The sequence below is a fragment of the Gnatocerus cornutus genome, chromosome 1, assembly GCF_029298725.1.
Source record: "Gnatocerus cornutus isolate USDA-ARS CGAHR chromosome 1, icGnaCorn1.1, whole genome shotgun sequence".
Lineage (NCBI taxonomy): Eukaryota > Metazoa > Arthropoda > Insecta > Coleoptera > Tenebrionidae > Gnatocerus > Gnatocerus cornutus.
In genome coordinates this window covers 35,511,380-35,526,662 of record NC_142233.1, presented here as the reverse complement: position 1 = coordinate 35,526,662, position 15,283 = coordinate 35,511,380, and the positions used below count along the sequence as shown (strand labels likewise).

Below are 15,283 nucleotides of genomic sequence, written 5' to 3'. Positions count from 1 at the left end.
TAATTACTTTCAAAGTAGCTAATATCGCCAATTACACTTGAAACTATCTGAAATATGAGGCTTTAGAGTTTGACGTGCAACACATGTGAACAAACTGGAGGTATAAATTTTCTCCCGAACAGGAAAATTATTAGTTCATAAATTTATCCGCGTCATTAATAAATTTTAAATATATTCACAGTGAGAGCAACGGAAAAACGGATGCAAATGCAGGTCTTAGGGACGTTCGGAGAGGTTCATAACGACCACATTAGTAACTTTTTCATATTCGTAATATTTCAGGCGTTAAGCGCTAATGATTACACGAGCCAAGTCTGTAAAATTCCCGAGCGTGGTGAAAGAAGATTTTTCAAATTAACTGCACTTAGAAATTTTATTCCGAAACTTGTTTTACGTCGTCACTTAAGCGTTTATTGCAGTATTAATCTTAGCAGGGTATCATAATCTTAATGCAGGATTAGAGTCTCCAGTTCCGATTTCCGGTGCAGTTTGCTCATTCAAGCGAGGGATAATCTGTTGCATATTGAATAAACACCTCGAGTTGAGTCGATGAAGACCGGAATATAAACAGCAAATTTCTTTAAGTGCCTTGAAAAATCCGAAAAAATCCTCCAGTATCGATGCTTAAAACCCTCCATAAATGTGTTTTCCAATCGCGCGGAAAACGGCATTTTCCACGAGACTTAATAAACACATCAATAAAGTTCTTTGATTCTTAGTTCCATAAAGTTTACACCTGGAAACGGCAGTTTAAACTTGAACGATTTGTCGGGGATTTTCTAGTCTGAACTTTGTAAATTACTCTTACCACAGGGCAGCCTCCTTTGGTAAAAAATAGTCTATTTACATATACATAAACCGCCTTTGAAGCGCCGATACATAAAGCTCGCGAAAGCTGCCACAAACACTTTAATGAAGCTTTTCTAAATAAATTTTTACTCTCCGGAACAAAGCTCAGATTGTTTTCTTGCAAGTTGGAGTTTGGTATCGAAATTGACAAAAAACTAGTTGGTCTCAATAGATTGTATGAATGGTATTTTATTGCGGCCAGCTTTTAGAGAGTTTAGTGAAAAAGTAAAAGAAAATTTAATTCGTAATTTTTGCAGTTTTCATGCTACTTTAATGAAATTTGGGGAAAATAGTATACTTCATTGGTTTATCAACTATACCAAATTACAAATTGATTTAGTTAAAAATACAAAAATTAAAAAAATTGATTTCCAAAAATTTTCAAAATTTTATTTAACAAAATTTGTAACTTTGGAAGTTTAAATGCTTTACCGATGAAATTTGAAGAGGTTATTATTTTTAACTCGTTTATCAACTGTGCCAAATTACTCGTTGATTAAGTCGTAAAAACGGAAATTAGAAATTTTGATTTCCAAAAATTTTTAAAATTTTGTATTAAAATTCGTAACTCTGGAAGTTTTTATGTTTTATCAATGAAATTTTGGAAAACTACTATGTTTGACTCGTCTACCTACTGTGTCAAATTACAAGTCGATTGACTAAATAAACAGAAGTTAGAAATTTTGACTTCCTAAAATTTCCAAAATTTTGTATTAAAATTCGTAACTCTGAAAGTTTTTATGCTTTATCTATGAAACTTGGGAGATGACTATATCTAAATTTTCACTCTCCGCAACAAAGCTCAGATCGTTGGAATTCGGTATCGAAATTGAGGAAGAACTAGTTAGTTTCAGTTTTAATTATATTAGCTAATCCCGCAGGAAACGTTGCACAGCTTGATGGCCATATTATGTTACTGTAACGATGGTCATAAACGTTCAATTTACGGGTAATAATAAAATTCGCCACGACGTGTTTACGAGATTAGCAAGAAAAAAGCGTGCATAAGAAAAATTGCATGAAATTTATTAGCACCGCCGAAGCATAAATCCCAAGAATGCACCCCAAGGCAATAATTGTAACATTAATTTGGTTTATGATCCTGCGGGCAAACGCTAACATACTGAGTCCGGTAAGGTCCTCTGGAATTAATTAATTCGATCAACAAGGACGAACGGCGACGGTGCTAACTGGTTTAGCCCCGAAACGGCAAATCTACCTGGCAGTTAAATTGGGGCGCTATTTTCCAATTTGCTGTCAATAAATGTTTGTTTTAAGTACGTTAAAAGAGCAATTTGAATCAAATAATGTAACATAAATGACGGTCGCTAATCCGCTTTAACTTTGTAAAAGTTGGGATTGAAATTAGTATGTAGTGCACTAAAGCTCAGTTCAAACACGAAGTTCTACGATTCTTTACAAAACAGTGAGGGCGAGTTTGATGAATGTGCTTTTAGGCGACGAAAGGCTTAACATTATCCAAACATAGAAAAATCTTCATTAAATGTTATCACATAAAGTTGACATTGCAGGATATGAAACTCGAGCTCATAGCAAAATAAATACTGCTTTTATAAGAAAGAGTTGTGTACAAACTGCCATTCGCATTTTATGGCAGATGCGAGGATAAAAACGCGTTCAAAACTACATTGTATGAGTGGTATTTTATCGCGGCGAGGTTTTAGGGAGTTTAGTGGAAAAGGAAAAGTAAATTAAATTCGTAACTTTGGAAGTTTTCATGCTTTGTTAATGAAATTTGGGGAGGTTACTATTTTTGATTGATTTATCAACAGTGCCAAATTACAAATTTATTGCGTTAAAGAAACAAAATTTAGAAATTTTAATTTCTAAAAATTTGCAAAATTTTGTATTAAAATTCGTAAATTTAAAATTTTTCATGCTTCATCGACGAAATTTGGTGAGGTCACTTCTTAAGACTAGTTTATCAATTGTATCAACTTATACACTTATTGCGTTAAAAAGACAGAATTTAGAAATTTCGACTTTTAAACATATTCCAAATTTTATATTAAAGTTGATTGAGTTTAAATGATAGAAGTTAGAAGTTTTGGAATCCAAAAATTTACAAAATTTTGTATTAAACTTTGTAACTCTGAAAGTTTTCATGTTTCATCGACGAAATGAAGTGGAGTTACTATTTCTGACTCATTAGTTAATTGTGACAAATTACAGGTTGATTGAACAAAAAAAACAAAAGTTACAAACTTTGATTTCCAAAAATTTACAAAATTTTGTATTAAAATTTGAAGGTTTACGCCTCATCGATGAAATTTGGGTAGGTCACTATTTTTGCCTCGTTTATCAATTGTGCAAAATTACAAGTCAAGCGAATAAAAAATACTGAAGTTAGAAATTTTAATTTCCAAAAGTTTTCAAAATTTTATTTTAAACCTCGTAACTCTAGAAGTTTTTATGCTTTTTTAATAAAATTTGTGGTGGTTACTAATTCTCAGCCGTTTATTAACTGCGTCAAATTACAGGTTGCTTGAGTGAAAAAGACAGAAATTAGATTTTTTTTTATTTCAAAAATCTGCAAAAGTTTGTATTCAAATTCGTAACTCTAGAAGTTTTCATGCTTTACCGATAAAATTTGAGAAGGTCACTACTTCTAACTAGTACAATTGTTAAATCTTAAAAATCTCGAAAACTATTCGTTTTAACAACCTGTAATGGTAAAATATATTAAATTTGCTAATAGTGTAAAGTCCAACAAAGCGGACAGTTACCTCTACTCAATTGCGTTCTCAGCAATTAACAATTAACAGCATTAACAATGAAGCTGAGTAATTATATTACTCTTTTAAGCATTTTCTCGGAGAATACATTTTCCTATATGAGGATCAATTTGCCTTAAGCTTCATAAAAGTTTATTATGTTCTGAAATGTAAAAACATTGGCTCGGTTGCAGAAGCAAGTTCTATAAATTACGCAGATTGCATCATAACGAACTTGAATAAATTAAATAAATAATTTTTATAGCTGTACTTTATGGGTCACCACTGTAATAGCAAAAAGGAAAACTAAAATAAGTCTGAATAATTATGCCGAAGAGAATTCCGTTTGTTAAAATAATTTTTCTTTGAAATTCAAGGTCTTATTTCTTCCTAATAAATCGGAAAATTGTTTTTTTTTTAATTCTGACAATTCACACAGTTCCTTGAAAGGAAATTAGAGATTGTCATTGTACGTTGCAAGTCGAGCATTTCCGGCAGTTCTCATTTCTATGTATTTCCCTTTCTTTAGATAATTATTACCCACCAGAACTCCTCCACTAAGAAAAGTGTGACGTCAATCCTGGCAAAAAGATAAAAATACATTCCCTCATCGGGCAACCGATTTGTTCCCATTATTTACGACTCCACCGCTTTACTTTCCCAATTTATTACAAATTATGATTTGTATCACTTCCTTTCGCTAGTTTCCCATTTTATGTGCGTGTTCCTTTTCTTCTTAAAATATTCAAATTGCATTAGGAAGTCGACAAGATCTTCCCTTATTTCAACAAGTTTTTTGACCTTTCTATTGATTTCTTCAAAACAGATATTCTGCTCTCTGTTTGAATTAAAAGTAAACAAAACGCTGTGTAACGAAATTAATTAATCCCACACACATCTCAGTAATTGGAAAGTGTAACAGAGTAAATCACAATTAATTATCAACTGATGAAAAAAGTTTCCTGGACAGATAGCTTTCACGGACTTATTTTAATGCGATTTCTTCCCACAACTTCGATGAGATCAATCAAAATTTAATACATTACAGGTGCCAATTAAATTAACTAAATTTTTGTATTATTCAAATTTAACTAAATTTAGTACCGTCAATTAGTACGTATCACAGAATTCAATTATTGTATCTCATGCCATAAATATTTCATTATTTTTCCAGGTATCCTAAATTTAGCGGCGTAAATCTTTATGGCCGTAATTCGTCCAAATAAAGTTTACACAGGTTAGAAAATTATTATCTTGGCATAAATTGACTTTAAAATTTTTGGAATACTTTTATCCCCGTCTTCTAGAATTTGTAATCTAATCTCGAAAATTGAAAATTGAAGTTTGAGTTCACAAAAATAAAAAAAATATTTTTTATTGGTCTAAAATTCTGAACTTTGACACACTAACGGGTCGATTTCAAGTCACTGCGTTAATGCAAATTTGCAACCGTTGCCAAGGTATGAGCAAGGTGATTGGCGTTGCTATGTTGCAAATGGGATTTGCAGTAACGCAAGTCACACTTGAAATCGACCTCTTAGGGGTCGATTTCAAGTATGACTTGCGTTACTGCAAATCCCATTTGCAATATAGCAACGCCAATCACATTGCTCATACCTTGGCAACGGTTGCAAATTTGCGTTAACGCAGTGATTTGAAATCAACCCGTAAATCAACAATTTTAAGGCTATAGTTGTACAAAACTTCATCGCTATTGTGTTATAATTGTCGAAAATCCGTAATTTAAAAGTCAAATTGGAATTTTGGAGTGGTATAAAAAAATTAAAAATTCTAAAATTTTTATTTCTTTTATAAAAGTCTGAAATTGGGCACAATATAGCATAAAATTGTCAAAAATGCGTAATTTAAAAAAAAACTGAAACTTTGAGCTGCTTAGAAAGATGAAAAATTCTAAAACCTTATTTCTTATTCAAAAATTTTGAAATTTGTCACATTGAATAAACTCTTCTAAGCCAATATGTGTGCGAATTTTTTTATTTTAATAGTCAAATTGTCGAAGTTGCAGAATTTAAAACAAATGGAATTTTGACATCAGAAAAAATTCAAAAAATTCAGAATTTTAGACCAAGAAAAAAAAATTTTAGGATTTTTTTTCTTGGTCTAAAATTCTGAATTTTGGCACACTTAATCAACAATTTTAAATACATAAATGTACCAAATTTCATTTCATCGCTATATGTAGTGTAATAGTTGTCGAAGATTTAAAAATGAAATTGTAATTTTGGAGTGGTTTAAAAAAATATAAATTCTAAAATTTTTATTTCTTTTTATAAAATTCTAAAATCTTTATTTCTTCTTATAAAATTCAAAAATTTGGCACGTTGAATAAAAGTTTTTTAACTAATAACTGTACCAAATGTCATTGCTGTAACATTAAAATTGTCAAAAATACGTATTTTAACAGAAAATCTAAAAATTTTTGCAAAGCAGAAAAATTAAAAATTCGAAATTCATTATTTCTTGTTCTAAAATTATGAAATTTGGCACATTAAATAACTGCCTTTAAAGCAATAAATATACCAAATTTTATTCATATAAAGTGAAAAATTTTCGAAATACGAACCGGCGCATCCACCATTTTTAAAATTGTAAATTTCTCTGCTCTGCACATTTTTAGGGCGGGTTTTAACATGATAAAATCTAAATCTATTTCTAAATCAATTTTTGTGATATTCATGTACATTTGGGCTTATTAATAAACGCTCTAAGTGAAATAAATGTGCAAAATTTATTCCTATAGGCATTACAATTGTCGGAATTATATATTTTTGAATAAAAAAATGGAATTTTAAGCTCATCATAAAAATTAAAAATTCTAACTTGATTATTTCTTGTTCTAAAATTATGAAATTTGGCACATTGACTAAGCGCCTTTAAAGTAATCATTGAACCCAATTTCATAGCTGACATCAAAATTGTCAAAAATACCAAATTTAAAATAAAAATTAAAATTCTTAGCTGGTTAAAAAATTTAATTATTCTAAAATATATTTTTCTTGTTCTAAAATTTTGAAATTTGCCACCTTGAAAAAGCGCTTTTTGAGCTATACCTACGTGTACCAAATTTCATAGCTATATCATCATAATTGGCGGAAATATCTAATTTAAACTTTAAAATCTTTATTTCTTTTTAAAAAATTCTGAAATTTGGCACATTGAATAAATGCTTCTAAACTAATAAGTATGCCAAATTTCTTTATTTTAACCGCCAAATTGTCGACGTCATAAATATTTCATTATTTTGCTAGGTATCCTAAATTTAGCCACGTTCGAATAAATCTTTACGGCCGTAATTCGTCGAAATAAAGTTCACACACGTCGAAAGATTATCTCGACGTAAATTGACTTTAAAATTTTTGAAATGTCACGCACCCTCGCAGCACGCATTTTATACTTTTACCACCATCAAACCGACCCCTATAATTTGTAATCTAATCTCGAGGCCTCAAAATAACGCTAACAGCTTCGTTAAGACGCCACTTTTGGCGCTTTAAATGAGCCGTTTCGCGTTACAATTCCGAAAAACTCTCCTTTGCAAAGACGATAACTTCTTCGGTAATTAGTAAAATCCAGACCCGGATTAGCGGCGTCCGAACTTATCACCAGCGACGTATTTAGTTCGCATGTACCGCAATGTGGACGAAGCACAACCACCACGCCTACAGCAGCAGTAGCAACAGCAACAGCAACCGCAGTGTACGCTGCAGCTTCAGAAAGCTCGCGCACTGCACGAGCTTTCGGCATAGCTCTTCTCGCACTCGAGACCCGGGATTTGCGCTAGTGGCCCATTAGAAAGTGCACCGAATTGGACAGTTCGCCCATGTCGTGAACGTCAAAAATGTACATTTGCTGGTGCGGTACATCAAAAGGAGTGAAAGCCTTCGCGGCGAATTTAGCGCGTTTTGTCCGCTAAAGTGATTTCCGGGTGTCATTCCTTGTCGGCTATTTATGTGGCGCGTATGACGGAAGTCGCAGCTTTTAGCGAAAATTGAAGCGGTTTGAATAACACATCGGACTGGTTTTTGTGGGAACAAATCTGCCCAGTAATGGGTTGGTTATTCCCCTGTGGATATTAATCACGCACGTAAACACAGAATTGAATTTTCTTCAGAATTCATATTTGCTTCCATTATAAGGAGAAACATTTTTCTTTTTGCCCTGATTTCCAAGAGTATTTTAGATTTGCTTCCTTTCTGTTTCGATGGCACGATGCCAAGCGACAAACTGGATTTTCTTTACTGATTGTAAGGCCCTGAGCAATTTTGAATGACATCTGGGTCTGTCATTGCTCTGGCGAGGACGATAGCATCGATGTCGTCGATAACGAGCCAAATTTACTATGAGCAAGTTCTTTAATGATGAAGTGTTACAAGTTTCCGTCGCGATACAAAAGGTCAACTTTGAACCATTAATTACATGTGCATTTCACTGACAATTTATCAAATTAGTTTCGTCTATTTCGGGCCGGTCGATAGAAAAATGGCACAGAATGCCGGGCGCGCTCAAAGAATAATAAAATGAAGGGTGTTGGAGTCGTTTACATGTTCATTTGCACAATGAGTGACGCTCAAGGCTATAAATACACAAAATTTGAAAAAAAAAATCGAATCCGAAGTCCGTTTTGCTTCATCCGAATCGGATTCAAAGATATTTTTGAAAAATTATCTTTTTAGGTGCTATTGTACAAAAATTTATTTTTTTCGTTTTTTTTTTGAAAACTTGCTATGAGATTGCGAGACAGTGTTGTGGAATGCTAATTTAATAAACTTTCCAACGACATGTAAATTTCATTGCTAGGGTAAGTAGTTTCCACAATATTTTTGAAAAACTGATCTTATGTTCTAAAAGAACGCAGTTTTAGTAATTTTTATACGCAATTTTGTATATAACTTAAGAATTATTACATCGAATTTTATGTAATGCATCATTGAAAAAACTAAGATTTTTCTCTTATAGACGCGCTGAAAACGCATTGCTATCTCTTAGCTTTTAGAAGTTACAGCACAAAAAACAAGGAAAAGTTTTACAAAAAAATATTTTTTTTATTTTTTGACCATTCCATAAAAAATCAATTCTATTGTTAGAAAGATTTTAATTTCTAGACAAATTGAGTTTTAAAATTACCTTAATTCGAACGCTGCTCATAATTATACTTTTTTTTTATCTTTATTTGAACTTTTGAGCGCTGGTCTAAAAAACTAAAGTTCTAAAATCTCTATATCTTGTTATAAAATTCTAAAATTTGGCACGTTGAAAAAAAGCCTTTAAAACATTAAATGTGCCAAATTTCATTGGAGTAGCATTCAAATGATCGAAAATACGTATTTTAACAGAAAAATGTTTGGCTAATCAGAAAATAAAAAATATTCTAATTACTTTATTTCTTGTTCTAAAATTATGAAATTTCGCACGTTGAATAAAAACCCTTAAGGCAACAAGTGTTCAAAATGTCATTGCTGTAGCATTGAAATTGTCGGCAATGCGTAATTAAAAAATAAATTGAGCTGGTTAGATAAATAAATTCTAAAATCTTTGTTTCTTATTTAAAAATTCTGAAATTTGCCACGTTGAATAAACGTTTTTAAGAAAATAAATGTTTTAGATTTTATTCTGATAGCATCAAAATTGTCGGAATTACGTAAATTTAAATGAAAAACTAAAGTTTTGAGCTAATTAGAAAAGTTAAAAATTCTAAGTTCCTTATTTCTTGTTCTAAAATCCTGAAAATTAGCATGTTAATAAAAATCTTTAGAAAAATAAGTGTGCCAAATTTAATAGCAATAACATCAAAATTGTTCAAACTACATAATTTTAAAAGAAAAACTGAAATTTTGAACTAATCAAAAAAATTAAAAATTTTAACTTCTTTATTTCGTGCTTAAAAATTCTTAAATTTGGCACAACTTATAAACGCCACTGTACTAAATTTTATCTTTATAACGCGAAAAATTATCGAAAAACAAAAAACCGGCACATCCACCATTTTTACGATTTATTAATTTTTAAGTTTTTCTTATTTTGGCCACGTTTAGGCCATGCTTTAACACAATAAATTTTAAATCTATTTCTAACGTCTTTAAGAAACTAAGTGCACCAAATTTCATTTCTGTAGCATTAAAATTGTCGGAACTAGATAGTTTTAAAAGAAAATCTGGAATTTTACGCTAATCGAAAAAATTAAAAATTCTAACGTCTTTATTTTTTGCTCAAAAATTTTAAAATTTGGCATGTTAAATAAACACTTTTAAAAAAATGAGTATGCCAAATTTTATTGCTGTAGCATCAAAATTTTCGGAACTACATAATTTTAAAATAAAAACTGGAATTTTGAGCTAAGCATAAAAATTAAAAATTCTTTATTTCTTGTTCTAAAATGATGAAATTTGGTACACTAAATACTAAGTGTACTAAATTTCATTGCTGAAGTATTTAAATTGTCGGAATTACATAATTTTAACCAAAAAACAGGACTTTCGAGCTAATCAGAAAAATTAAAAACTCCAACTTCTTCATTTATTATTCAAAAATTCTGAAATTTAGGACATTAAATGTATTTGTCTTTAGGGTAATCATTGTACCAATTTTCATTGCTGTAGCATTAAAATAGTCAAAAATACAAATTTTAAAATAAAAACTAGAATTTTTAGATGGTCGAAAAAATTAAAAATTCTAAAATACGTATTTCTTGTTTAAAAATTTTGAAATTTGGCACATTGAAGATACGTTTTTTGAGCACCAAGTGTACCAAATTTCATCGCTATAGCATCAATATTGTCAAAAATATCTAATTTAAAAAAAAAACTTAAGTTTTGAGCAGGTTAAAAAAATCGCTCCATCTTCTTTGTCTTGTAACTTCTCAATGTTAAGAGATTATAAATAGCTTGTTTAACACCGCTTTAGAAAGTAGAAATCTTAACCTTTATAACGACGAATACATAAAAAATAAAATTAAAATACCAATTTAGGAGTCCTCTGCAAAAAGGTGAAAACTAATTCTCCGATCCTCTTCTATAGATCATTGAAAAGCTTATTTAATTACTTTTCTAGTAATAATATATTATAGATTTTGCAAATTGTTAATCAAAACTGAAAAAAAAATATAAATTAACGCGATCCTTAAAAACCGATTTTACAAATATCTCCGAGTCTTGACCTTATTGAGCAAAACGGGCTTCAAATTAGGAATCAGAAGACAATAATTCTTTAACTAAAACTTATTGACTGATAACTTCAAATCGCGTTTCTACGTCGAAATTCCAAATAAAATAAAACAAACATTTCCATTTCATTGTACCTGCGTTAGTATTCAAACTCAATATTTCTTACTTGGAATACTGCGACAACGATATACATTTTAATGAGGGAAAAAATCTGCTCGATTCCAGTACTGGAATACCGAGAATATTCAATTCAGTTCCGGCATAATTTCTTTGGAAACTTTCGCCTTATCAGCGATCTCGTTAATTTATGAGTAACGTTGAAAGAAAATTTCAATTTTTTCGCTACATTTCGATGTATTAAATAAAATCTCTCAGGTTTTGGCTTTCTGAAGATCGTAAGTTATGTACTTTGCAATATTCTCGATACAAGTTTCTTTGTGAAGAGCTTTTGATATCGCTCTTATAAGAAAGAATGCTTACTTCTTCCTTTATCGGAGCTAAATCCTATTTTTGCTGCTGCTATTCTTTAAAAACAATTTTCGAGTTCAATTAAACTTAAAAATAACCCGCAGCTCCAATCAATCAATCGTTTTATTACAGTATATCTAGCTAGTAAAGAGAGGATAGAAACGTTAATAAAATGAAGCTTTGACAGTTTGGAACACAATAGAAACGTCAACAAAACCCCTCATTGTTTTGCGCCGGAATTAAAAATTGCGCGTATGTTTCATCAATACTGCCAACAAATGGCAATATAATAAAATCAGCGAACCGAGGAGGTAAATACACGATCTCGTCCAGCAATAAACCGGCGAAGAAAATTGCAGAATAAATAAAGTCCGCGAAGACAAAGCAGAAATCCCTGTGTCACCTTAAATTACCAAAGACAAAACCTCTTAGAAATTGTCAAGGGATTTGTAATAAAACTTTACGTTGCATTTTATACGAACGAACAGCTTGGCGTTACGTCATGATCGGTATGTTCATTTTGAGACCTTTTGCGAATCAATTTTTCCAGAGGAACGTCAGAGGAATAACAATGTTAAGAAAATCGACTATAATTTACATATAAATCGTTTCGATTTTTTAATACTATTTTCAGTAGATTTTTCATTGTTCTAATTACGGGTGGAAAACACCCTTCAGCTAGCAAAATGATCGAAAATTGAATGCCTGCGGATTTCTCTCTATTTCTGAATGTTATTCGCTGCTAAGATATCATTTGATTGATTGATTATCCTCCCACTATCAATCATATTAGGTGTCGATCCAAAGACACAAACACTTTTCTGTCGCTCGATGAAACTTAAATCTGCATCAATTTCTCAAATTTCATGAATCATTCATTTCCCACCAGACAATATACAGTTGGATAACGTAACGTTGGCAAGCGTAATCAGAATTGTCGCTACACCTAACTGAGAAATTTATTGCGTTCGTGGTTTGGCTTTGAGTTGATTTTCCTCTTAATTTAGTCGCTTTAAATGAAATTCGAGAGCCAAAACCCGTCCTGTCATTTCCATTGATTCTAAGGCGGAAATTTACCTCAACAATTAGGAAGAGTCGATCATGTTCTCGGGTGCTTCAAGTATTCGGAAACAAATTTTAGGTTGTGTTAAAGGGAGGGTTTTAGGTCGGTGACAAGAAGTTGGGGGTTTGATGGGATTTTGAGCGAGGGACTCGGTTTTGAATTTGTTACATGGAAACCAAAGCAGATAGAAGTTGGAATAAAGAGACGAAATTTCTTATTTTTCGGGTTTTTAGTCGGATCTTGATTAAATCGCAGTATTTAATGTATTTTTGTAAAAAAAAAGTTCGGAAAAAATCTTCACGTTCTTTTTTCTTGTTCTAAAATTCTGAAATTTGCCACCTTGAATAAACGCTCTTAGAGCAATAAGTGCACCAAATTTGTTTGCTGTAGCATCAAAATTGTCGGAAATACCTAATTAAAAATAAACACTGCAACTTTTAGATGATCAAAAAAGAAATATTCTAAAATTTTTATACCTTGTTTTAAAATTCTAAAATTATACCTAATTTAAAATTAAAACTGGGACTTTGGGCTGATCTAAAAAAGTAAAAATTATAAAATCTTTATTTTGTATTCAAAAATTTTGAAATTTAGCACAACACATAAAGGCCTTTAAAACAATAACTGTACCAAATTCCATTTTTATAGCGCAAAAAATTATCGAAAAACCAAAAAAAACGGCGCATCCACCATTTTTACGATTTATTAATTTTTAAATTTTTTTTATTTTGCCCACTTTTAGGGCGTGTCTCTACACAATAAATTCCAAATCTATTTCTAAGTGCACCAAATTTCATTGCTATAGCATTAAAAATGGGAACTACATAATTCAAAAAGATAATCTGGAATTTTGAGCCAAAAAAATTTTTAATTTTTTTAATTTCTGCTCAAAAATTTTGAAATTTGGCATGTTAAATTAACACTTTTAGAAAAATAACTGTGACAATATTTATTGCTACAGCAATAAAACCGTAGAAACTACATAATTTTTAAAGAAAAACTGGAGTATTGAGTTAATCAGAAAAATTAAAAATTTTAAATTCTTTATCTCTTGATCTAAAATTCTGAAAATTGACATAACAAATAAAAGCTTTTAAAAAAATAAGTGTGTTAAATTTTGTTGCTGTAGCATCAGAACTGTCGGAAATACCTAATTTAAAATTAAAACTGGAACTTTGAGCTCATCTAAAAAAGGAAAAATTCTAAAATTTTTATTTTGTATTCAAAAATTCTAAAATTTAGCACAACGTATATAGGCCTTTAATGCAATAACTGTTCCACATTTCATATTTATAGCACAAAAAATTATCAAAAAACCAAAAAAACGGCGCATCCACCATAATTTTTAAATTTTTCCTATTTTGTTCACTTTAAAAGCGTGTCTCAACACAATAAATTTTAAATTTATTTCTAACGTCCTTAAGAAGCTAGTGTACCAAATTTTGTTGCTACAGCATTAAAATTGTCGGATCTACATAATTCAAAATGAAAACTGGAATTTTAAGCTAATCAAAATTTAAAAATTCTAACTTTTTTATTTCTTGCTCAAAAATTCTGAAATTTGGCTTGTTAAATAAAAATAGTTAAATAGACAAATAAGTGGCTCAAATTTCATTCCTATAGCATCAAAACTGTCGGAACTACATAATTTTAAAGAAAAACTGGAATTTTGAGCAAATCAAAAAAATTAAAAATTCTAAAACTTCTACATCTTGTTTTAAATTTCTGAAATTTGGCACATTGAATTTCAGCCTCTAAAGTAATCAATATACCAAATTTCATTGCAGTAGCATCAAAATTGTCAAAAATACCTAATTTAAAATTAAAATTAAAATTTTGAGCTGAGCGGAAAAATAAAAAATTCAAAAATCTGGTTTTTTGTTTTAAAATCTTGAAATTTTCCACATTGAATAATCGCCTTTATAGCAATAAATGTATCAAATTTCATTCGTATAGCGCAAAAATTCTTCAGAATACGTACTGGCGCATCAAACATTTTTATAATTTCAAATTTCTCTGTACATTTTTAGGGCGGGTTTTAACGTAATAAATTCTAGATCTATTTCTAGATCCATTTTAGTGATATTCATGCACATTTGTGCCTATTTCGCAATAATTAAACAAATGAAACGAGCGCGTTTGCGTTTTTATTGACGAAATGTAATTATCACTCGCAATTGTGTCGCACTTAATATCTATGTTAAACTACTAATTTTAGAGAGTGGCGCTCCAAAACAAATCGGCCCCTCTACCATTTTTCCCTGCCACGAATAATTATTTAATTTTTCTTATACATTCTAATTAACCCCACCCAACTATTTCACGATTGAATTAAATGAAACAACTTTCCACACGCACCTGCCATGTTTTGAATAAATCTCGTTTTTTATTCCACCCTCGCAACCCTATTTCCACCCCTATCTTCACACCACTTAATTTCACTCGAAATTTGATGTACCGTATCAGACTATCGCCAGATAACCGTGTGAGGAAAAAGTGAAATTTTGATGGTTCTCTGCGTTAATAATGAACACCGTGCAGAGTACTGGTGGCGGCGGCGGAGGATCCTGCAAGAAGGACCAACGAAACGAGGTAAAATCCACATTTATTCAAAGGGCACAATTATTTCTAATGCTTCGGCGGACGTTCCGAGCACGAATCCAATTAAGTTAACTGGAACACTGATAAAGCGGATACATTACAAAGTCGTTATAAGTTGTGTGGAATTTATAATTAGTTGCGACGATCGTGATCTGCTCTCTTTAGGGTTTTATTCAAATTCGACGAGAAAAATGAATAGGTAGCTCTATTACTTGCGAGTAGAATGTAAATGTGCTGCCTTGATTTATATTCGTACTATAATTTGATTGATAAAAAATTAAAATTTCTGGTTTGGACTCATAATAAAAATTTCTAAAATTTGAATTTTTTGTTGTAGGATTTTGTAATTTGGCGTAAGTGATAGATAAATCAAGACTTTTAAGCAC

General features: G+C 30.9%; 1 protein-coding gene across 7 annotated transcripts in view; it reads left to right on the top strand.

The window, feature by feature from the left end:
- Positions 1-15,283, top strand: part of LOC148182136 (inactive dipeptidyl peptidase 10) — a 78,975-nt gene that overhangs the window by 48,192 nt on the left and 15,500 nt on the right. Inside the window, exons 1-2 of one of the 7 annotated variants that reach the window (XM_088042910.1) lie at positions 7,281-7,601; positions 14,763-14,888. The exons of 3 other annotated variants lie outside the window; for them this stretch is intronic. In XM_088042910.1, the coding sequence (XP_087899036.1) occupies positions 14,823-14,888 (66 nt within the window). In that variant the 5' untranslated portion in view covers positions 7,281-7,601; positions 14,763-14,822. Of the gene's footprint in view, positions 1-7,280; positions 7,690-14,541; positions 14,889-15,283 lie in introns of those variants that run through there. 3 more of the 7 variants (XM_088042893.1, XM_088042886.1, XM_088042902.1) reach the window with 3 other exon arrangements.